The sequence below is a fragment of the Thamnophis elegans genome, chromosome 2 (assembly GCF_009769535.1).
Source record: "Thamnophis elegans isolate rThaEle1 chromosome 2, rThaEle1.pri, whole genome shotgun sequence".
In the NCBI taxonomy this organism is placed as follows: domain Eukaryota; kingdom Metazoa; phylum Chordata; class Lepidosauria; order Squamata; family Colubridae; genus Thamnophis; species Thamnophis elegans.
Window position 1 is genome coordinate 122,407,966 of NC_045542.1, and position 22,383 is coordinate 122,430,348.

Consider the following 22,383-nt stretch of genomic DNA (forward strand, 5'->3'; position numbering starts at 1 on the left):
CACAGGTCTACAGCAGAGAAAAGTACAACCCTCCTCTCAGCAGAGCAATTGCTTCAGCCCTATCCTTTCCCTTCCCTTACCTGAGAACAGCTGTTTTTTCAGCCTGGGCAGCAACTGAGAAGGGTTTACTACAGTCAATTTCCCCAAGCATTCAGCAACAACATTGCGGGTTCCTTCCTCTGTGTATTCACAATGCTTGAAAAGCAGGGCCCATATGTCCTCCCCGTAAGGTTTCAGGCTCTCCGCTGGGGAGGAGCTAATGACTTCTTTCAGCGAATGAAGTAGTAGGTACTGCCGCTTAGGCTGACCACCAATCTCCTTCAGCATGAAGGGAAGGTATTCTTTCAGGTTGCCCACGCTGATGTTGCCCAAAGCGTAGGAAGCCGCCGATTTCACTTCTTCGCTGGGCGAGGCAAACGCATCCAGGATCACGGCTTTGAGTTCCTTCTGAGTGCTCAGGTTGGTGGTGCGGCCTATTTCTGCGAGCGAGAGGAACGCCAGCATTCTGACGGCAGTGGTAGACTTTGGGTTCTTCACATCCTGAATGAACAGGTTTACTAGGCCAGGGATTTCTTTTGGACACACAGAAGAAAGGGCCGCCACACATTTGGCAACAGAGTGAAAAGCCTGCTTGTGCAAAGTGGTGGAGACTCCGCTAGAGGTCGATGAGTATACAGGACTAGTTAGCTGCTTCATCAGGTCAGCGTAGCTCATGTTGACCGCCTTGATCACAACCAATGCTTGGAAGAAGTCTACAATGGCATTTAGAGCCCCTCCTTGCATCAAAGGCGAGTAAACCAGCTGGAAAAGCTCTGACAGAACTGTACCACTGATCCTGGACAAGGATGAAGGATAAACCTTAGCCAAAGTGGTAAGGAACACAATGGCCACCTGAGAAACATGCATATCGTTCTCGCTAATTAAATCTGGAAGCTCCATTAGGACACATTCAATCATGGCTGGCTTGAGGCTATCACTATAGTTTCTGATCAAGACATCCAGAGCCGTCAAAGTACTCAGTTTCAAGGCACGCTGATTCTTACGCAAGAAGGAAGCCAAGATGGGGAAGCCTTCTGCTAGAATGGGCCTCAGGTCTATCTTGAGTGAAGAATTTGCAATCAGAGTCAGTGCTTTGACCGTGGTCAGTCTAGTTATTTCATTTTTCAGTCTCTCAAGGAAAATCTTCAGGGTTGGCTGGAGTTCACTGCTTAAGTAGTCCCCCAGATTAGAAACAATTTGCCCCATGCAAGAGATCGCCCGTTCCTTCACCTCCTGATCGATGTCAGCTGCTTTCAGCCTCTTCAACGTTGCCGAAAACAAGTCTGTTACATAAGGTTTGGCGTCAAATGTACAAGGCGCATCCAAGGGACGAATTACTTTCACAAGCTGTAGAGTCACCAGCAAAGCTTCGGACGTTATCTTGTAAAAAGGATCCCCAATGCAAATGACCACTGGGGGTAGCAAGGCTTTAACATGGGGATGGAACACTTCTCTGGGGTGGTTGCAGAGAACAACATGAAGGAAAGTCAGAGTATCTATCTTCATATTGGAGGAGCTGGATTTATCCGTCAAGGAGAAGACAATTCCTGTGTGCCAAGGAAACATTGGTCAGCTTGATTTATAGTTGACCCCATCCCTCAAAACAGACTTTTTTCACAATAGAAAATTCCCTATCTCTACACTCTGCACCTCCCATGTTATCCTGAAATCTGCTGCAGGGGATCTCCCCAAACTTCTGCAGCATGGTAGGCGGTCCATAAACCTTTGTGGTCACCTTATTTTTTTTTAAAAAAAATATCTAATAAATCAATAAAAGATTAGGTTAAGTGCATGAGGTTACACTGTGAATAGGGATCTATTTCCTCGTGGGTATCTATTAACCTGGTAGACTGATGCCATTGGTTGCAATTCACAGCATCTTCAAACTGATTATTGGGTGATTCAGATTTATTTTAAAAAAACTCAGATCTTACACACGGCTGCTAGGATTCAAAAGACTTTACTGACTTCAGAAAGCAATGATTAATTAAATCTATTTGGAAAATATATTCTCAAATAGTTTGTGTTGTAAATTTGCATGTAAGAGTTTACTCCTAGATGAAGATAAAATCAGTTTGGTGGAGAACTTATTATTTTTGAGGTGCAGGAGGCGCCGAGCGTGGTCACCTCATGGCTGCTGCTGGGTTACAATATTTTCAGGGAGGGCTTATTTTCAGGGGAGGGCTTATTTTAGCACATGCGCTCAAAAGCATGACTGGGCTTATTATCCGGGGAGGTTTTATTTTCTGGGAAACAGGGCAGTATAATTTTTTGTTCATATTTTGAGAAAATGCAGATGGAGGAATAAACCCCAGTTAATCACTTTCCCATTCATTTCAACTAAGACCAATATGAGACCATAAATTAAGAAAAGATATTCTGCAGTAAAAGTTACGTATTCCAGTACAGAAGCAAAGTACGATGATATATGGAAATTAAACAGTCTTTGGCTGCTCACATGGATTTTTTTTAAAGAAGAAAAAGATCCAGTATCTGCAGCCACTGGCCTCAGTTAAACTAGTGGCATAACATCTTCTGTGTATATAGAGCAACCGGATGATAGCCTTGACTATAAAGATAAAATACAAGTAAAAGAGAAGTTGCTTTATTATTTACTGCTTATCTTTGTAGAATAGCAATAGCACTTAGTTTCAACCCTGAAGCTGACTTGACCGAAGCCATTTTTGACCACTTCAGTGTTGCCACACTGGAGCTGAAGGATAGGGAGCGGGGCGGGGATTCCAGATAGTTGGGATTCTGTAGCCAAAACAAAATATTTTCTCCTGGGAACCAAGGACATTCTCACACCTGGTCAGAGGAAGGAGGGGTAATGTCACCCAGATGCCAGACCGCACTATGTTTGGACCATGTGATTGATTATTTGGGGAAAGTGAAAATCTTTTACTTTTAATTAGGTGAAAACCACGGGAGTCTTCAGAGTCGGCTTTCATCAGATCTGTGCCAATATGATATTTCCAATAAAGCTATTCTTTGAGGAATTCACCTGCCCCAGAGTTTTGCTTGCTATGGGACTATTACTTGGAACCCTGACACTTAAGACTTATATACCACTTCACAGTGTTTTTACAGCCCTCTCTAAGAGGTTTACAGAGTCAGCATATTGCCCCCAACAATCTGGGTCCTCATTTTACCCTCCTCGGAAGGATGGAAGGTATAGTCAAGCCTTGAGCCCCAACTGGATCAAACTCCAGGCTGTGGGAGAGTTTGCCTATAATAGTATATTCTAACCACTGCGCCACCACGGCTCTTAATATCAAAAGTGAAGAAGGAATGAAAATGAAAAGTGACCCTTGGTGAAAACTGCCCCGTGATTTGTTTAGTCAACAGACAAGCTTTACCTGGCACTAATGCAGGTATGTGATCCGCAAGGCAACCGGGGAGGACGTTCGCCAGTTCCGTCAAAAGAGCAAAGCACCCTTGTCTTGATCTGACGCTCTTCTCTTTGAGTTGCTTGTGCAAAGCTTTGATAATATTTGGAACCTAGGCGATTAGAAAGCAGCTCATCGGTAATCTGATTAAAAGCCAAAATAACTCAAAATCCAAGCAAACATTAGTTATTTTAGTACAAAAAAGAAACTTGATCCATGTGGAAAACGCTTTCAGGTATAAATGAAGAATTGGAGATGTACAAAATCATGAAGAGTTTTTAAAAGTGGCGCAATAAACACTATATTTTCCCCTTTAGGCAAAAAAATAATCTTCAATAGCTCATCGTTTTATTTAAATATACTGCCCGTCACCCTACTCCAACTCTGTAGCTATTTCTAACAATTAATTGGATCTCTACTTAAGCAATCATTGTGTTTAATGGGTAGGCAAGTCACCGTAGTCTCCAAAATCAGGACAGAGTGGTCAAATCACTAAGTAGATCACTACTACATAGCTGGGTTTAGGTACATAAGCTTACACCTTACCTAATATTTTTGGATGGCTACGTATTTAGAACCGGTCCAGAAAGTCTTTCAGCAACCCAGAGAATCACCGTGAAAGCCACGACAAATAAGCAACAAAAACAACTCTGGGCAGATCACGAGGGCTACAAATATTGCCACTCAGATCTGCTAGGCTGCTGCTTACAATGTTACTAGGTGGAGCAGACCATAAAATCAACTCCATAGGAAGATTAAAGCTACTTTTATCTTTCAGAATACCAAATAGGATAAGAGGCAGTAACTTTTTCAAGTAGCTGCATAATATTGAGTCCATCAAAGAACGATCCAAGGATTAAAACCTCACGAGACATCATGAAAGACCCCCAGATACCTTACAGTGTCAAATTCAATTTCATTGAGGGCAGCATCAGGGTTGTGTTTGACCTTGGGGGCTGAAGGGGCATAGCAACACCCTCATGCAACCCTCTGCCAGCAAAAACAGAGCTCGGGAGGGATGCGTATAGCCTTCCCGAGCTCTGTTTTTGCTGGCGGAGGCACCACGGGCTGGTCCTTCACTGTTTCCAAGGCAGGCCTGTGGTCTAGAACTAAGCACCCCGCGGACTGGATCCAGCCCACGAGCTTTGAGTTTTAAAACCCTGCCTTACAGAATAATTCAAATTTGAGCAGTTGAAACTGTTTTGAAACACAGTTAGCTGAATTTATATCATGCCACACAGCAACATGTGATTAAGGTCAACTCACCTGGTTCTGAAGCATGGTAAGAGGTATGTCCTCTTTGCCTGCTTCATCCGACGCTTGCAGCCAACTCTGAATGGGCAGAGTTTGCTTCAGTAAAGATATATAGGCTGAGAAGATGTCTGCCTTAACGTTCTCTTCCCTTTCCTTGAACCTGCTTATTAAAGCCGGAGAGAGAGTTTTGTAGAAATCCTGCAGAAGGTCGTGTCTGGTGCTGACAATGGCCTCAAGGCACTTTGCAGCAGACCTACGAACTTTCCAGCTGATGTCATCATCATCACTATATTCATCGTCACTTTCTGAGGTGGAATGAAAGAGAGTTGTTATTGACAGACACTGTAGATCAGGGGTGTCAAACTCATGGCCCGCAGGCTGGATGCGTCATGCACTGGCCACGCCCACCTCATTTTAGCGAAAGGGGAAAAAGTTGCGATACGTCACGTTACCAAATGACGACGTGAGTTTGATACCGCTGCTGGAGATAGAACTCGGTTTTTTTTCTTTCAGTCTTTCAGAAGAAAGATTATCACATTTTTCAGAGTATAAGCCACACCTTTTTCCCTCAAAAAAAAAAAGGCTGAAAATCTGGGTGTGTCTTATACACTGAATACAGAATTTTTGGCCTCTCGAAACCCCACCCCTTCACCAAAATGGCCGTGCATAGCTTTTAGGAGGCTTTCAGAGAGCTTATGGGGGCTGAGAGCAGAAATTAACAGGCCGTTTTTTGCTCGTTTTTGCCCCCATCCCAATCCCCAAGAGCACTCTACAAGCCTCCTAAAGGCTATTCATGCCCTTTTTTGAAGAAGAAAAAACAGGCTCATTTTCATGAAAAACGGGCTGTTTGGGGGAGGTTTTTTTAATTTGCCTCTTCAAAACCTTGGTGCTTCTTATACTCTGGTGCGTCTTATACTCTGAAAAATAGTTGACCATGGGTCAATTCTCACATAACACTGTCACGGACCTCATTCAACTCACCTCCAAAGCTTTGAGTATGACAGGAAGCCATATTAATAGGATTTATGAATTCATAACCTGCCCACATTATGAAGGACTCTTGACAGCATTAAATGGCAAAGAGAACTCGCATTCCACTAAAACATTATCAAAAGCAAACTCAAGGTAGATACTTCATAGCCAGCAAAATGTTCATATAGAAATAGAAATACTATGTTTCTGAAACATTAACAAAGTGGGGACCCGTAAGTACTTCTGGTGGGAAAGTCTGAGAGAGGGGAGCAACCACGACGGTTTCAAATAAATGGTAAATTAATCCCATCTTGATTTTGTCCTGGATTCTTTTAATTTTGGAAGTGTAGCTTAAATCTATTCCCACCATGCCAGTCCAACATTAAATGTAACCCTTGGCTCATGTGAGAGCTGCATTTTCACCTTAGAATGACAAGAGCAAAGAACTATGCTGAAGTATTTAATTTTACAAATTTAGACTGGTAAGAGGAAATTGCCTGAAGTCTTCATTAGGTTGCACAGGCCAATTGCTGGCAACATCAAGTACAGAAGGGGCAGGATAACTGATAGTTGATCTACTATATACCAGAACAGGCCTTCTTGCTTTTTCTTTTTTTCACATGCAAGCAACAATAGCCATGAAAACCTCAGGTCAGGGAGAGGAGAAATGGGCAGTAGCAATGATCCTACTCAGGTCAGGCCACGGTGCTCTTCCAATTTAAGATTCATAGCAGAGAATGATAACAAAACAGTCATAAACAGTACCTTCAGAAACCTTTATCAACAAACAGAACATATGGAAACCACCTACTCTTACCTCCTCATTTAAACCCTTCCTTTAGATGCACCAGACTTCTATCTGGCCATATTTTTAGACTTTTCACTAATCGGTTTAAAGCAGGGATGGTTGTATAATTTACATGCTCTTTTGAGCCTTGAAATATTGATTTGGGGAAAAAACAGAATGGTTTGAAAGAACTTCCTGAACTGGTGGTGGAGGCATTCCATCTTTATCAATGACCATCGTAATCCGAATTGTGCAGCACCTTGCTCCTCATCCTTTCCATTTTCAGTTTCCATTATTTCGTCTTCATCCTCCTCTTCATTATCATAGTTGTAATTTGGATCGTATGTGATGTACTTGAGGCACAGTCCAGTCACATTAGGAAGGTGAGGGCCAATTTCTTTTGGACACCTTTAGAAACAGCAAGGTAATCATAGATTAGCATAGAATATAATGTTTAATTCTATTGATCATGTTTTTCAAACAGTTAACTGGCATTTCATCTCTAAAGATAATCCCTGGGTTCAGCACACAGCAACACATCATTTTTAACAATCAGCATACTTCCCAATGCTTTGCACATATAACCATCTCCAGGTAATCTTTCCCTTATTTTTGTTTAAACTTCTTATCAAAGTTATTTTAAAAAACTATGCAGGCAATTGGGATAATTCTACCAAAATATATCTGAAACCTGGGGCTCCTATAAAATCATGATCCAGGGAAGATTCAGGACAAGAGCCCACAAGTAGCTAATCTAATCATATTGCTCTTCCCGGCAACAGCCATACTTCATCCTTTATTATCCAATTTACACTTATTCATCCTAAGAGAAATATCCCCTTTGTTTATTCATTACCAGCCTTTTTAAAAAGTTAAAATCCTATTTTAAAAAGTAACAAACTCAGTTGCAGAAAATGATCATTTCAATTCTCCAGAACCACTAACTGAGACCTCTTTATCAGGAGTCTATGGCAATTCAGATTTGGAAGAAAAGAGAGATATGGAGCATGCTGGACTACTCCATAAACCTATTGCAAATTTTCCTGGAGTTTTCAGTTGAACCCATGTGACCCTATGACAAATTGTTGTTGATTCAAGAAAGTGATAAGAGATGCTACAGACTTGCCCAAACTCCCTGTGAATCTTCCTAATCCTGACAGGCCCTCGCTTAGAGATATGTCATTCTTCTAGCAGATACAGGTCAATCACCCATGTAAACCATGACACCTACAGATAAAACTGTACTTTTCTGGTAACTAATCAGTCATAGATAGTTGGAGCAGACAGCCCTGATTTCGGTTGCAAACAACAGGTGACCAAAAAAAAGGATTTCCTTCTAAAAGTTAGAACAAAAGAACATGGGAGCCAAGTCAGTTGCATACAACATTTGAGTAAAAGGTACCAACCTTCTTACAAAAGACTCAAAGGCTTGGAAACAGTATTCCCTCAGCTCATCATCTTCTACATTGCAGTACTGAATTATCAATGGGATCATCTTCTCTAGGTAGTCCCCTAAAAGACAGAGACAGAGTAAGTGATCCACACAATTCTTTCCCAGATCCACTGAACAATCGGGGCCCACTGAGAACATAGCCTTTTGAAGCAATGGTGGACATGGGCCCATCTATCTCACAGGAAAGGTATCACAAGGAGTATCACAAAGGAAAAGAAGGTCTGTTCAGGTTCTGCTCTGTTCAAGAGATGTCCTTCTCACTTAGAGCTGCTTGATGAACTCAATAGCTTTGCGTTTCAATCAAAATGTGGAAGTTGTGGTGGCACAGCAAATCCACCACAGTGTTCTTCTGTTCCTTCACAAAACAGCACTGGAAGGAACATCTCGTGTATCAGAAACATGATTTCATTTCTCTGACATAAAAGCCCATATCCATATGTGCAGTCTGAATTTGTATCTTGGACAGTAAAAGCACAAGACCCAAGGCACCCAAGAAAATAGTGTCAACAGCAGAGAAAGAAAACTACTTTTAGCCTCCCCTTAGTGAAATCACCCATTAATGTTCTTAGACCCTACCATTTTCCAAATGGAGATTTCCCCTATCACCCCAGGTTGGGCTCAAAGCCATGAACCATCTGGATGGATCTATTCTGGAGATGCCTTTCAAAGGGAATACCTTCGTTGCTTCTATTCTTAGCTGGTAGCCTATTAGAATAAGCATGTATATAAATTATGGAGGAGATCCCTTACTTAGGGCACAATTCCAAACTGAGCTTGCCCTCTAAGGAACGCCAAACATTTTTACAACAGTAGATGTTCAGAGCAAAATAGGCAAGAAGGAAAGAATAAGGTGAACATCTCACTAACAATGCAAGGCAGGACTGGAGGGAGTTTCTTGGGATACGCAATGGGCATGAAACAACAGTGGTCAGAAACAAGCTAAAAATCCAAATCACAAGGCTTACCTATGCGGTGTCCAGCCTGCTTGCTGATACCAGCAATGCACTGGATGTATGTTCTCGTAGTCGAAGTGGAATTATTCCTCTTCAGCTCTGACAAGAGATGTTCCATAAGCTCTGCAAAGATGTTCCCATTGCATGTCAAGACCAGGTGACCTAGGGCAATGATGGCTCTCTTCCGAACGGCCAACCTGGGACTGATGAGCTGAGGAAGGAGGCAGTTCAGGATGGAAGAATGGAAGGAGTACAGAGTTCCCCCTAGCCTGAAACCACAGACAAAGCTCACATCAACCAAATGTTCTCCAAACAGAGTTGGACTTAACTGTTAATTTCCTGAAGACAGCCATTTCAATTCATTTTTTCACTTTTCTTCCATGATTTATGTTTTAGATTAGATTAGAATAGAATAGAATAACAGAGTTGGAAGGGACCTTGGAGGTCTTCTAGTCCAACCTCCTGCCTAGGGAGGAAACCCTGCACCACATCAGACAAATGGCTATCCAACATCTTCTTAAAGACTTCCAGTGTTGGGGCATTCACAATTTCTGGACAACAATCAGTTGTTCCACTGATTAATTGTTCTAACTGTCAGGAAAATTCTCAGTTCTAAGTTCCTTCTCTCCTTGATTAGTTTCCATCCATTGCTTCTTGTTCTACCCTAAGGTGCTTTGGAGAATAGTTTGACTCCTTTTTCTTTGTGGCAGCCCCTGAGATATTGGAACACTGCTATCATGTCTCCCCTAGTCCTTCTTTTCATTAAACTAGATATACCCAGTTCCTGCAACCGTTCTTCTTTTTACATCTAGATTAGATGTAACTATAAGCCACCTAGAGTTACCCTATGGTAAGATAGGTGGCCAATAATTTTTTATAAATAAATAATGATGAAAATACGTTCTGTTGTTTGCAAGAATAAGCCTTTGCAGACCATGAGGGGTGTATATGAGAGAGGATGCTGCAAGAAATAATATATTTATACAGCAAAGTGTAATCCAAATTAACAAAAGCAACAGTTTATACTAATGCTGTTTTCCCAACAGTCCCTATAAGGACTTAGGAAGGTAATAAAAACACATATGAAGTCCGCCATCTAATATATCCAACTAAAACGCAACAATGAGAACTCAATACATTTTGTAATGCAAAAAGAGAAATCTGAAGTATGACTTTTCCTCAATATGCAATTCTCTATTCAGTGCAAGTAAAGCTTCTTTTGCAGATCTAAACCATTTTTTAAAAAAGAAAACAATTTCAGAATATTTACACACTAAATATCAAGGCATTTGTTTTGAATTGTACATTTAGCATTATGCTGTCAATCCGCATGTTCGGCTATAATCTAGTGTTTCAATGTGGACAGCAGAAAAGCTGACTGAATGACACTCATTTTTTAGAAGCTGAACCCGGAATTGTCAAGAGTTCATTAACACAATCTTCCCCAATTTAACGATTTCCAGATGTGTTGCACTTTCACTTTAGCAATTATGGCTTTTGGCCATGTGGACAAGGCCAGTTCTATTCAACCAGAATAGCCTACTGACAATTATTGCCTATAAGTGGCATTTACTGTATTTCTTTTCCTTTCTTCCTTTCTTTCATCTCTCCATTCAGGGATATAAGCAAGACCGTAAGAAGGAAAAAAATGTTTCCGTTCCTCTTCACTGAATGGGCCCCAGGGTCATTTAAGACCCTAACTGATAGTGACCATATGTCATTTCTTATAAAAGAGAGTTCTTTATTTCAGAAAACTATCCTTTAGATTTAATTTTTTATTTTCTTGGTTTTGCTTCTGAATTCTCCTTTATAAAACAAAATCATAAACATTTTTTAAAAAATCTTTGTCAACCTCTTTCAGATTTGTCCCTTTTTCAGGTTTGTCCTTTATTTTTTTCCAAGAAAATACGTTCACTGTTCTGATAATTAATATGTACAGGCCTAAATCTTATGTTACCAGTTCACAGACTCCCAAAATATAAGCTGGCACTGAGATGCCTGTTTAGAAGAATATTTAGTTTATTACAGAATGAAGCAGCAAAGAAGATATTAGCTTAGCGGGGAGGGGTGGGAGAAGATCTTACAGAAAAAGGAATTACAATTTAAGACCAAGGTCAAGTAAAGGCACAATAGATAGGCTCATCAAAAATGGAAACCAACCCTCAATATTTAAAGAAAGAGGCAAGATTGTGTGCATATCTAAAATAAAGTTAAAATCTCTAACATACTTTCTCTGATTACTTATTGTTTCTTAAATTTTACTTCCTGAATCCTGGAAGGATCTACTTGATAAGGCAGGGCAGCTCAAATTCTCTTCTTCCCTCCTCTTCCTGTTAAGATGCTGCCTTCTCAGGATGAATCTAAGAACAGAAGCTCTAACAAACTCCTAGTTATTTAATTTCAAAGGACCAGTGATGGGGAAAGCTACCTTGGCTCAATGATTTAGCGACTTGGCTCTCTTGGGCTTTTTGTCTTAGGAGCAAAAGGGATAAATTTGTCATTTGTGTATGCTGCTTTCCAGTAGTTCAGGGATCATTGTTGTTAAAATATTCATGAATGGGAGAGACATGGGAACAAGGTCAGCCAATGAATAAGCCAGTGGTAGGATTCAAACATTTTTACTACTGGTTCTCTGGGTGTGGCTTGGTGGGTGTGGTGTAGCTTGGGGGGCATGGCTTGGTGGGCATGGCAGGGGAAGGATACTGCAAAATCCCCATTCCCTCCTGATCAGCTAGGACTTGGGAAGCAGAGAATAGATGGGGGCGGGGCCAGTCATAGGTGGTATTTACTAGTTCTCCGAACTACTCAAAATTTCCGCTACGGTTTTCCAGAACTGGTCAGAACCTGCTGAATACCATCTCTGGAATAGGCATCGCAACTAAGTCGGCCAATGGGAGCTTAAACAGATCTGAGTCTGTGCAGAGAATTGAAAAAGAAACTTGATCAATCTGTTGCTCTGAGAAGTAAACAAGCAGTTGGTTGGCCTTGTCTGCTGAAATGAATTTAACTGCTTGTGTTTGCCCCTAACTCTCCTGCCTTGTGTTTACTTGGAAGAACTACCTGTTGGTATTGTACATTTATTCATCTATTCTTAGGTATATAAGAAGTTAATGAATCCTGCTGCATCAGTTATCTGTGTGTGCTTCTTAATTTGAATTTATACAACAAACTCTGACATTTGTTAGTTTGCCTTGCTGTTAGAGTTGAGTTTATCTAAAGCATTGTTTCTCCACCTTAGTATCTTTAAGTTGTGTGGACTTCAATTCTCAAAATTGCTGGTTGGGGAATTCTGGTTCTAAAATGCTACTAGGAAAGAACATTGTAAAGCTTTTTGAAACAACATTGTTGAAAAATAACTGTACCTGCTCAAAATGTCTGACAAAATGTCAAGGGCCTCAAGTTGTACCGACACATCTTCTTGCTTTCCAATAGCTCCAGTCAGCTGAGCGGTGATATTTTTGCAAACGTTGGCTGTCATGGTAGAACCTGTGAAGTTGGGAATTTGAAGAGAAAAAGAATGATGGTTTCAACAAAATTGTTCCTGTTTTGCAATGCTTTTATCAAACAATCAGCTCAGATCAAGCAAATTAAATTAACAAGTTTTCAAGTCATAAGCTGTTCACAGGCAATGGGGATCATCATACCAGTCTTCTGCAAAATGACAGCCTCCAGATGGGTGAGGATTACATTCCCAAATTCCTCACTAAATACAACCAAGAACTATGCTATTTAAGAACTGTGGAAGTTCAGTCCTAAAGTATTCTAAACCTGGAATACTGCAACAAATTTTGGTGACCATATTTCAAAAAAGATGTTGAGACTTTGGGAAAAGTTCAGAGAAGAGCAACTAAGATGATCAAAGGCCTGGAAACTAAAACATATGAATAAAGGCTGCAAGATTTGGGTTTGGCTAGCTAGTCTAAAGAAAAGAAGAATTAGGGGCAACATGATAGCAGTTCCAGTATTTGAGGGGTTGCAGCAAAGAAGAGGGGGGGCAAACTATTCTACAAAGCACCAGAGGGCAGGACAAGAAACAATGGTTGGAAACTAATCAAAATGAGAAACAACCTGGAATTAAGTAGAAACTTCCTAATAGTGAGGAGAAATAACCAGTGGAACAGCTTGCCTCCAGAAATCATGGTTGCTTCATCACTGGAGGTTTTTAAGAAGAGACTAGACTTTCACATCAGAAATAGTATAGGCCCGGGTTGGCGAACCATAGGATGCATGCCATAGGTGGCACGCAGAGCCATTTGTCAGGGCACACAAGGCGTTGCCCTGTCAGCTGGCCACCGCGCGCATGCCAGTTGAGTTCAGCCTTTTTTAAAGCCATTTTTCGCCCTCCCCAGGCTCCAGAGGCTTTATAGGAGCCTGGGAAGGGCGAAAAAAGCCTCCCTGCCTGCCCCCGGAGGCCCTCTGGAGGCTTCAGGGACCTTCAAGAGGCTTCTCTGAAGCCTCCGGAGGACTAAAAACCACCTTACTAGCAAACAGGAAGTCATAGGGTCTTTTTTAGTCCTCCGGAGGCTTCAGGGAAGCCTCCTGGAGGTCCCTGAAGCCTCCGGAGGGCCTCCGGGGGTGCGGGGGAGGCTGTTTTCGCCCTCCCCAGGCTTCTATAAAGCCTCTGGAGCCTGGGGAGGGTGAAAAAAGCATGAAAAATGGGAGTAGCGCCTCTCATACGTGCATGCGCACTGGGGGGTCATGCATTGTATTATGGGTCCAGCACTCCTGTGCATGACCCCCCTGCACTCCCCTCCCTTATGGCATGCGAGCCAAAAAAGGTTTGCCATCGCTGGTATAGGCTCTCCTGCTTGAGCAGAGGGATGGACTAGAAGACCTCCAAGGTCTCTTCCAGAATAGAGGGGATTCCAGAATCCCCTCTATTCTATTCTAAAAGTACATAGGAATTGAAGAAGGGAGCATTGCATGTAATTATTACAATTTTATTCTTTAAAATTACAGAGAAAAATTTGCCAGGCATTTTGCACAGGACTTCAGTGATCTAAACATTACTATTAGTATATATTGCATAGATTTTACTCCAGGGCCACTAATATTTGGAGTTTGGCATACCTTCTGCCAGTATTCTCAAAAAAGATCTGCTTATATTCCAGTGGTTTCTGCTTCGTGAATTTTTACTCGTAAAACAGATAACATGGGGACATGATCAGTTACCAAATGTGGATGGATCAAATGTTCCTATGCTGCCTATTACTGCTTCGTGCTTCAAACAATTCCACTTCCCTCCCAGGAAGCTTCTTTCTAGTCTATGCTCAGGAGAGGTGGGCACAGTTCTAAACCACCCTGAACTGCAGCCAATCATCATTTTGGTCTGTTGAGAAAATTACAAGATCCATATGACTCACAGGAATTGATTGGAAAGGATGATGCTGTCAGAGGCCAAGGCATTTCTTTTTTGCAGTATCACAGCTTCCCATTTTCTGAACACACAGAAAGTCAGGTGCAATAACAACCTTGTTGTCTGTAGGCACCATGGCAGTCGGGGTACCTATTCTGACCCAGGCTTCCTTAGAGACTGAACCATCAAGCAATCTAGTCTAGGGTTCAATTCTATCCCCACTTGTCTTTAATATCTGCATAACATCACTGGAGGAGATCATCTATTGGCCATAGGTTGAGGTAGCATCAATCTGCAAGTGATGTTTAGCTATATCTACATGTCTACATGGAGCTGAGTTGGAAATGTAGCTAAAATCCTGACTCAATATTTTGAGATAGTCAGCCTCCGACTTAATCCAAGAAGCCAGCTAAATCCAGCAGTTTTAACTTCGTTGTTCTTTCCTAGAAAGAGCAAGTTCACAATCTTGACATTTTCCTGAATTCATGACTCCAGCTCAAAGAACAGGTAACGGTCATGACCAGGAAGGTCTATGCCCTTGTGTAGCTGGTAGACCAGTTGCAAACTTTCTGGGAACACTAGACTACAGTGGGTTCTATAGTACAGCCTCCCATGCCCGTTTCTACCTGTTAAGTAAATTATTATAATTCACTTCATGTGAGGGCTGCCCTTAAAGATTAATTGGAAACTTCTACTGGTTCAGATTGCAGCTGTCATAACAGATCAGAGCCATTACTATAGCTCTGTCTTGAGCATTGCATTTGTTACTGGTTTGTTTCCAACCAATTCAAGGTCCTTGATAACACTTACAGAACCTTATATGAATTGGAATCTGGGTAACTTTAAAACTGCCTATTTTAGGTAAAGTGCACCTACATGAACAGAAAGCATCTAATGAACTTTTCCTCCTACTGGGGAATCAAGCTGGAGATGCCTGAAAATTGGAATTATCTATAGGGTGCTCTCAATTTTCAACAAAGCACTGGAAAGCATTGATCCTGGCCTCATAGTAAACGGTGTTCAGATCAACAATTTAAAATATGCTGATGATACAGTTCTGCTTGCCAGTAAGCATGAAGACCTTCAGCTCCTCATCAACCGAGTCTTAGAAATATATGAAAAATATGGCTTGAAGCTTAACACATCAAAAACCAAGATCATGGTCGTCAGCAAACCATCCATTAATTTACCATTGATAAATTTGGAAGCAATACCAGTAGAAAAAGTTGAAAGATTTTAATTTACATGAAAGCTGGGACATGATCAGTGAAGTAAAGACAAGGATAGAGAAAGCTCAAACAGCATTCTTCAAAATGAAAAAGGTCTTCTGCAGTCATGACATAAGCCTAAGTCTAAAAATCAGGTTTGTCGGATATTACATCTTTTCTATCCTGCTCTATGGAGTAGAGAGTTGGTCTCTGACAGAAAGCCACTTGAAGAAAGTAGAAGCATTTGAAACGTGGATTTACTGTTGTTGGATTTACTGCTGTTATGTATAAGCTAGCTTAACAAAATCACAAATGAGGAGGTGATAAGCTGCCTGGGAAAGCCAAGGGAAATCATCAAAGCCATTAAGCAGAGAAAGTTAGAATATTTTGGACATATGATATGATACCCAGAAAAATATGGCATCCTTCACTTAATCTTCCAGGGAAAGATTGAAGGCAAATGAGGTCCAGGCAGAAGAAGAATATCACGGCTTCAAAATCTAAGGGACTGGTTTGGACAAAACTCAGCAGCACTTTTTAATGTGGCTGTTGACAAAAATAGGATTGCCAACATGATCGTCAACATCCAATGACGGATATAGCACAAGAAGAAGAAAGAAAAAGAATAGGATTCTCCTCTCCTATGGAACAATTTCTCCTTGCGGTGACCCTTTTCTTCATTATCCTCTAAAATATTGTCAAGATCTGGTTATTTCAGAAGGCATCAAAAACTACTTACATGATTTACTGCCTGAATGAGATAATGAACAGAAATGCTATATTGGAGGTTGATATTTAACATATTACTCTAAACTGTAATTCTTGTTATTGTACATCACGCACACTGTTAGCTCTATGCCACTAAAGAGTTGGTCAGACCGTTTATGCAGACCTTTTTGCCACTTTGGGAAAAAAAATATTCTCCTTTGTAAATTTGCAATTTTAGATTTCGTACTCATGATTGCCAGAGCTAGTTACTTTCTTAGCATTGCTAAATTTAAGCAGCAACAAAAATAAAATGAAACAAATCCCTTCAAAATAATAATAATAGTAAATTAAAAAAAAGTTCTGATGTGATGACCTTATTTGATGAATTTGGTTCCAATGTTCATCAAGTGAAAAGCTAACTCAGCATGAAGTCCATTTGTGGAAGAACTACCTAAAAATGACTATGGGAAGAGGCCATTGAAACAAACATCTTTGCTTGCTTGCTTGCTTGCTTGCTTAGAAAATAGATTGTTTTCCAGAATCCTCCCATCACTACTGTAGTAAAACAACTTCTTTGTCTATGATGAGAAAGGAAAGGCCTTCCGCCAGGAATGCACATGTAGCATTCTTTCAATCACAATGACAAACAACAGATTATTTGTATTGTTAAGACCACTGCTTGCATGTATACATTGACAGGCCATTGTTCTGATGAAAGGAACCTACCAGACAGTGACTATCTCATTAAATCTATATTTGCATCAGCCCAGATAAATCACCAGATCATCATTTGTATCTTTTATAAATAATTTCACCTTGGCATTTTCTTCAGACCAAGGTTAGTATTAATTTGCAAACTGTGACTTTTATTTCATTTACACTTCCTCTCTTATGTTTTTAATGATATTCACTGTCATTCTCAGCATGAAACTTTTTTTAAAAAAGAAAGACAGAAACACCCGATACAGTCCAGATATGCACATTTTTCTCTTTAGTAATCACAGTATTTGGAAAATAAATCCCACAAAACAAACTCCACCCAGCATCGCTTCCCAATCACATTTGGAGGCTGGCAGGCTGATTCATTCGATCTTATAGGCTACAGACTGACTGCAAAGGGAGAACCAGCCTCATTGTTCAAAGAGAGGGTCAAGGCTTTTACCTGTAGATGGGGCAGGCAGCTCGGAAATGACAGTCTTCAATCCAATGCTAGAAATATCCCGAAGCTGTTCCTTATCAGACAGCATGTTCTTACACAGTGTATCAACAATCGTTTCCACCTGATATTCTTTCACTTTGCTCACCAAAGGACCCAAACTGGGGAGAAAGAAAGAAATCCCATATTAAAAAAAACGACCTTCCTCATAGAAGATAGGGAGTTGTAATGCAATACATCCATCCTGCCCCTTCCGGTCTTGCACAGATGTCTCTCAGCCAACAGATACTTTTCACAATGCAAGTAATGATCAAGGGACAGGAGCAGAGGTGGGTTCCTACCAGTTTGGACCAGTTCGGCTGAGTAGGTAGTAACTCGGCCTGCCACGCCCCCAAACCGGTTCTATTGTCGGCGCTGCCATCTTGATGTTCAGTTCTGCGCATGCGCAGAACAATCTTCATTGCAAAAACATATTTTTTTTCCTTTTCTAACGTGCGCATGCGCAGACCTTTTTAGGTGCAAATGCGCACACATGCGGAGGGTGTGTTCGCCGTGCGTGTATGCAAAACATTTTGCGCACTTAACCGGCAGTAATGCCAGCAGGAACCCACCCCTGGATAGGAATTATCCTTTGCTATGGAAGCCTACACCACTGGAAAGATTTCAACATCAAAGCTGGTCTATTGAAAATATTGAAAATATATCCTTCTCTCCTGGCCCTTAAAGCTGGTCTGCTGCCTTTAGAGTCAAGATGAAAGATACCCTGCCATGCCAATCATGCAAAACCCTTGTTCTCCAATAACCTGGTTGCTTTCTTCCCTGCTATGAGTCTGTTGGCTAATCAGCAGCAAAGTCACAGAAGAGAAACCAGACCTTCATGGTATGAAATTGAAGGTCTTGTAGAAGGAGACAGAAGACACCATATTTAGAAGTCCTTTCAAAACAATTTCATATCTTAGCCTTTCACAGATCCTAATTCTGGGCCCCCAATCTTTATCCAACAGTTTATATCAACACTTTACTAAGGACCTTTCCCCATTGTTCAGTTTTAAGGGTTAAGCACCCATCTGTAAGTAAGCAGAAAATTGTAGCAGCATAACACTCATTGTTCAATGTCCAGTCAATGTTTCTGCATCTAGCACTGAGTTTTGCTTTGCTCCTAAATGGTGGGCATCTGGATTTTTCATGTGCAGGTTGTGCTATACAAAGTGACTGACCAGTCAACTGGTTTTGCCTTCTCCCCTTTCCAAAGTCTTCTCCACAATTTCAACAAGCCTGCTGAACAGCCGTCTATTATTCTTAGGGAGGTACCAAGTTTTGAAACAAGCTAGGAAAGCATTTATAGCAATAGTAACAATAGCAATAGTTAGACTTATATACCGCTTCATAGGGCTTTCAGCCCTCTCTAAGCGATTTACAGAGTCAGCATATTGCCCCCAACAACAATCCGGGTCTTCATTTTACCCACCTCGGAAGGATGGAAGGCTGAGTCAACCTTGAGCCTAGTGGGATTTGAACAGCTGAACTGCTGAACTGCAGTCAGCTGAAGTAGCCTGCAGTGCTGCATTTAACCACTGCGCCACCTCGGTTTTGTACCATTTCAAAATGGTTTTGTACCTACTGCAATGTGCTCTACATGGGGTTGCCCCTGAAGTGCATCCGGCAACTGCAGTTAGTCCAGAATGCAGCCGCGCGAGTGATAGTGGGCGCACCGCGGTTCGCCCACGTTACACCCATCCTCCGCGAGCTGCACTGGCTACCTGTCGATCTCCGGGTGCGCTTCAGGGTACTGATGACCACCTTTAAAGCACTCCATGGTAGTGGATCTGGGTACTTGAGAGACCGCCTTCTGCCGATTACCTCCCTCCGACCGATTAGATCGCACAGACTGGGCCTCCTCCGAATTCCATCCGCCAGTCAATGTCGACTGGCGACTACACGGAGGAGAGCCTTTTCTGTTGCAGCTCCGACCCTGTGGAACGATCTCCCCGTCGAGATACGCACCCTCACCACCGTCCAGGCCTTCCACGCAGCCCTCAAGACCTGGCTCTCCCAACAGGCCTGGGGATAAGTCCTTAATTTGCCCCACCCGAGTGTTGAATGTAGAATGCATGTTGTGTTTTTACTACTTATCTTGTTTTCATATCGTTTATTGTGTATTGTTCCCCCTCCCTAATGGTTGTAAGCCGCCCTGAGTCCCCTCAGGGAAAAGAGCGGCCTATAAATTTTAATAAAATACCTAAAAAAAAAAAAATTCAAAATTCCACCCATATGTAAGCCTACCAAATAGCAACAGCACTTAGACTTATATACCACTTCACACTGCTTTACAGCCTTCTCTAAGCAGTTTACAGAGAGTCAGCATATTGCCCCCAGCAATCTGGATCCTCATTTTACCCACCTCAGAAGGATAGAAGGCTGAGTCTACCTTGAGCCTGGTAAGAATTGGACTGCTAGCAATCACCAGCAAATACTGAACTAGTAGAGAGCACAGGTGGTATTCAGCAGGTTCTGACCAATTCTGGAGAACCCGTAGCAAAAACTTTGGGTTGTGTGAAGAACTAGTAAATACCACCTCTGTCTCGCCCCGCCCCCATCTATTCTCTGCTTCCCGAGCCCCAGCTGATTGGAAAGAAATGGGGATTTTGTAGTATCCTTCCCCTGGAGTGGGGAGGGAATGGGGATTTTACAGTATCCTTCCCCTGGAGTGGGGAGGGAATGGAGATTTTACAGTAACCTTCCCCTGGAATGGGGAGGGAATGGAGATTTTACAATATCCTTCCCCTGCCACACCCACTAAGCCACACCCACCAAGCCATGCAACACCCACCAAGCCACAACCACAGAACCGGTAGTAAAAAAAATTGAATCCTACCATTGGTAGAGATTCAGTAAGATACAGTATGTATGTTAGATCCACTGCTTTTTCCAAAATAATTGTTCCTCACAAAGCTTGGATTCCAAACTCTTGATCATCTCTGTAGTCTTCCTCTCGACTTACTCCAATTATTACTTATTTCCTTAAATTATTATTTAAACTTTATTTCAGCTACCCCACTGCAGTAAATTCTGGATGGTTTACAAATACAAAACATTAAAAATATAAACCACCACAGATAGTTTAGACTAAAACAATTACAATGATAATAAATTAGACCAGATGTCCCACAATTACATTCACCACAGGCCTGGACTCAAACATGATCTGAAATCAGAGAAAAGGTGTTGTATCTCAAAGGGAACATTGTTTCAGAAAGTAGGGGGCCATGGTAGAGATTTATCACTATCCTTTATTTTAACTGCCCAGAACTTGACAAGAATATTTCAATTGGGTCCAACCAGAGCAATGTAGTGTTTTCTTATAGCTACCATATTTTTTGGAGTATAAGACGGATATTTTTCCCCCAAAAAAGAGGGAGAAAATCTGGGTGTGTCTTATACACTGAATACAGCATTTTTGGCCTCTGGAAATCCCGCCCCGCTCCGCAAAAATGGACGTGCAGAGGGCTTGGGAGACCTGCAAAGTGCTCCTGGGGGCTGGGGAAGGCAAAAATGAGCAAAAAATGGCCCATTTTGTGTTTGTTTTTGCCCCAATCCCCCAGCAGCACTCTACAAGCCTTCTAAAGGCTATGCATGCCCTGTTTTTTGCAAAAAACTGGGCCCGTTTTCACAAAAAAGAGTGTGCTTTTTGCTCATTTTTGTCCCCCCAGCCCCGAGGAGCATGTTGCAGGCCTCTCAAACTCTCTGCATGCCCCATTTTTCACAAAAAGTGCGGCATTCAGAGGGTTTGGGAGGCCTGCAGAGTGCAAAAACCTTTTTTTTTTAAATTTACCTCTTCAAAATCTTGGTGCGTCTTATATTCTGAAAAATACGGTAATGCAAAAAATAAACAAAAAACAAAACCTCTTACCATTTGACAGCCAGGTTTTGCACTTCTCCATTTTTATCCTCAAGCAATTTTAGGAGCATTTTCACAACCTTTTTCTCACTGTCTTCATCTAGCTTTATGGAATCTTTCTGCAATTCCATCATCAAATCATTGGTAGCCATAAATCTGGAAGAAAGAGTATCAGTCATAGGTTGGTCAGTGGGGAATCATAAATCCATATTCCATGATAGAAAGATCAACATCTATCGATCCAAAAGGTAAGTAAAACGGATTCTTCACTAGTAATCAAGAATTTATTAAATGTGGAACAAGAATTAATTAAAAGTAATATAATACAGAAATATTGAACTATCCAAACAGTGTCACTCGATTTTTGCTTGCTCCAGGAACACCTTGCTTTTGAAAGGCCCTGCAAATCATCTGATTTGAAAGTGAAGAATATATTACACTCCCAGCAATGCTTTGCCAGGAAAATTCTTAGCTCTGATCCAAAGAAGTGCTTTGTGCATTATATAGCTGGGGATGAGGAAAGTTTTTTTCCCAAGATTTTTTTTTTAAATACAAATTATACATATTGTAGAAACAAAGCGTTGTTCAGGTCTTTTCTTTTACACCAGTGGTTCCCAAAGTGAGCAGTACCGCCCCCTGGAGGGCGGTGGGATGACTTAGGGGGGCGCTAAGAGGCAAGGGGGCAGCAGGGGAGGCGCTAAGAGGCAGGGGGCGTTAAGAGGCAAGGGAGGTGGCAGAGGAGTGCTGTACTGTACTCCCAACTCGCCTAGCTTAGTGCGCAGGCGTGGAAGGGAATGCGATGAGACCGAAAGCGAGAGTCCCTCCCTGCGCAGCTTGTGTGGAGGTTACAGCTCAGTCTTGCCTCACCAGGAACCGGCAACCCCGCGCCTTAGGGAAGGCTTGGGTCTCTCGTGCGCCTTCAGTGGGTGGAAGGGTTGGGTTCTTCTTCACCACGCGAGACTGGCAGTTAAAACTGCTCCTCCAGCTGCGGGTGGGCAGCCGTGAACCCCTAAGCGTAGCGATGGAGTTGTCTTCTCTGCTTCTCGCTGGCTTTGCCACCTTTCTTCTCCCGCTGTTATTTAACGAATGGGCATGTGGGTGAACAACTTCACAAGAGCCAAAGGTCCTGTCCCACCCGACATGAGCACACGGAGACCCTCGGCCGGTCTGTCATGCTGTGTATTAACTGAGCTGCTACCTCCGTAAAAAA

At 41.9% G+C, this 22,383-nt stretch overlaps 1 protein-coding gene across 3 annotated transcripts in view; it reads right to left on the reverse strand.

Moving 5' to 3' along the window:
- Positions 1 to 22,383, reverse strand: part of LOC116503635 (cullin-associated NEDD8-dissociated protein 1-like) — a 37,323-nt gene that overhangs the window by 6,742 nt on the left and 8,198 nt on the right. For all 3 annotated transcript variants that reach the window (XM_032210185.1, XM_032210186.1, XM_032210187.1), the window contains 9 exons: positions 21,186 to 21,329; positions 17,282 to 17,436; positions 12,210 to 12,333; positions 8,860 to 9,116; positions 7,848 to 7,953; positions 6,701 to 6,849; positions 4,695 to 4,987; positions 3,399 to 3,540; positions 81 to 1,586 (listed from right to left, as the gene is read on the reverse strand). In XM_032210185.1, the coding sequence (XP_032066076.1) occupies positions 81 to 1,586; positions 3,399 to 3,540; positions 4,695 to 4,987; positions 6,701 to 6,849; positions 7,848 to 7,953; positions 8,860 to 9,116; positions 12,210 to 12,333; positions 17,282 to 17,436; positions 21,186 to 21,329 (2,876 nt within the window). The remainder of the gene's footprint in view (positions 1 to 80; positions 1,587 to 3,398; positions 3,541 to 4,694; positions 4,988 to 6,700; positions 6,850 to 7,847; positions 7,954 to 8,859; positions 9,117 to 12,209; positions 12,334 to 17,281; positions 17,437 to 21,185; positions 21,330 to 22,383) is intronic.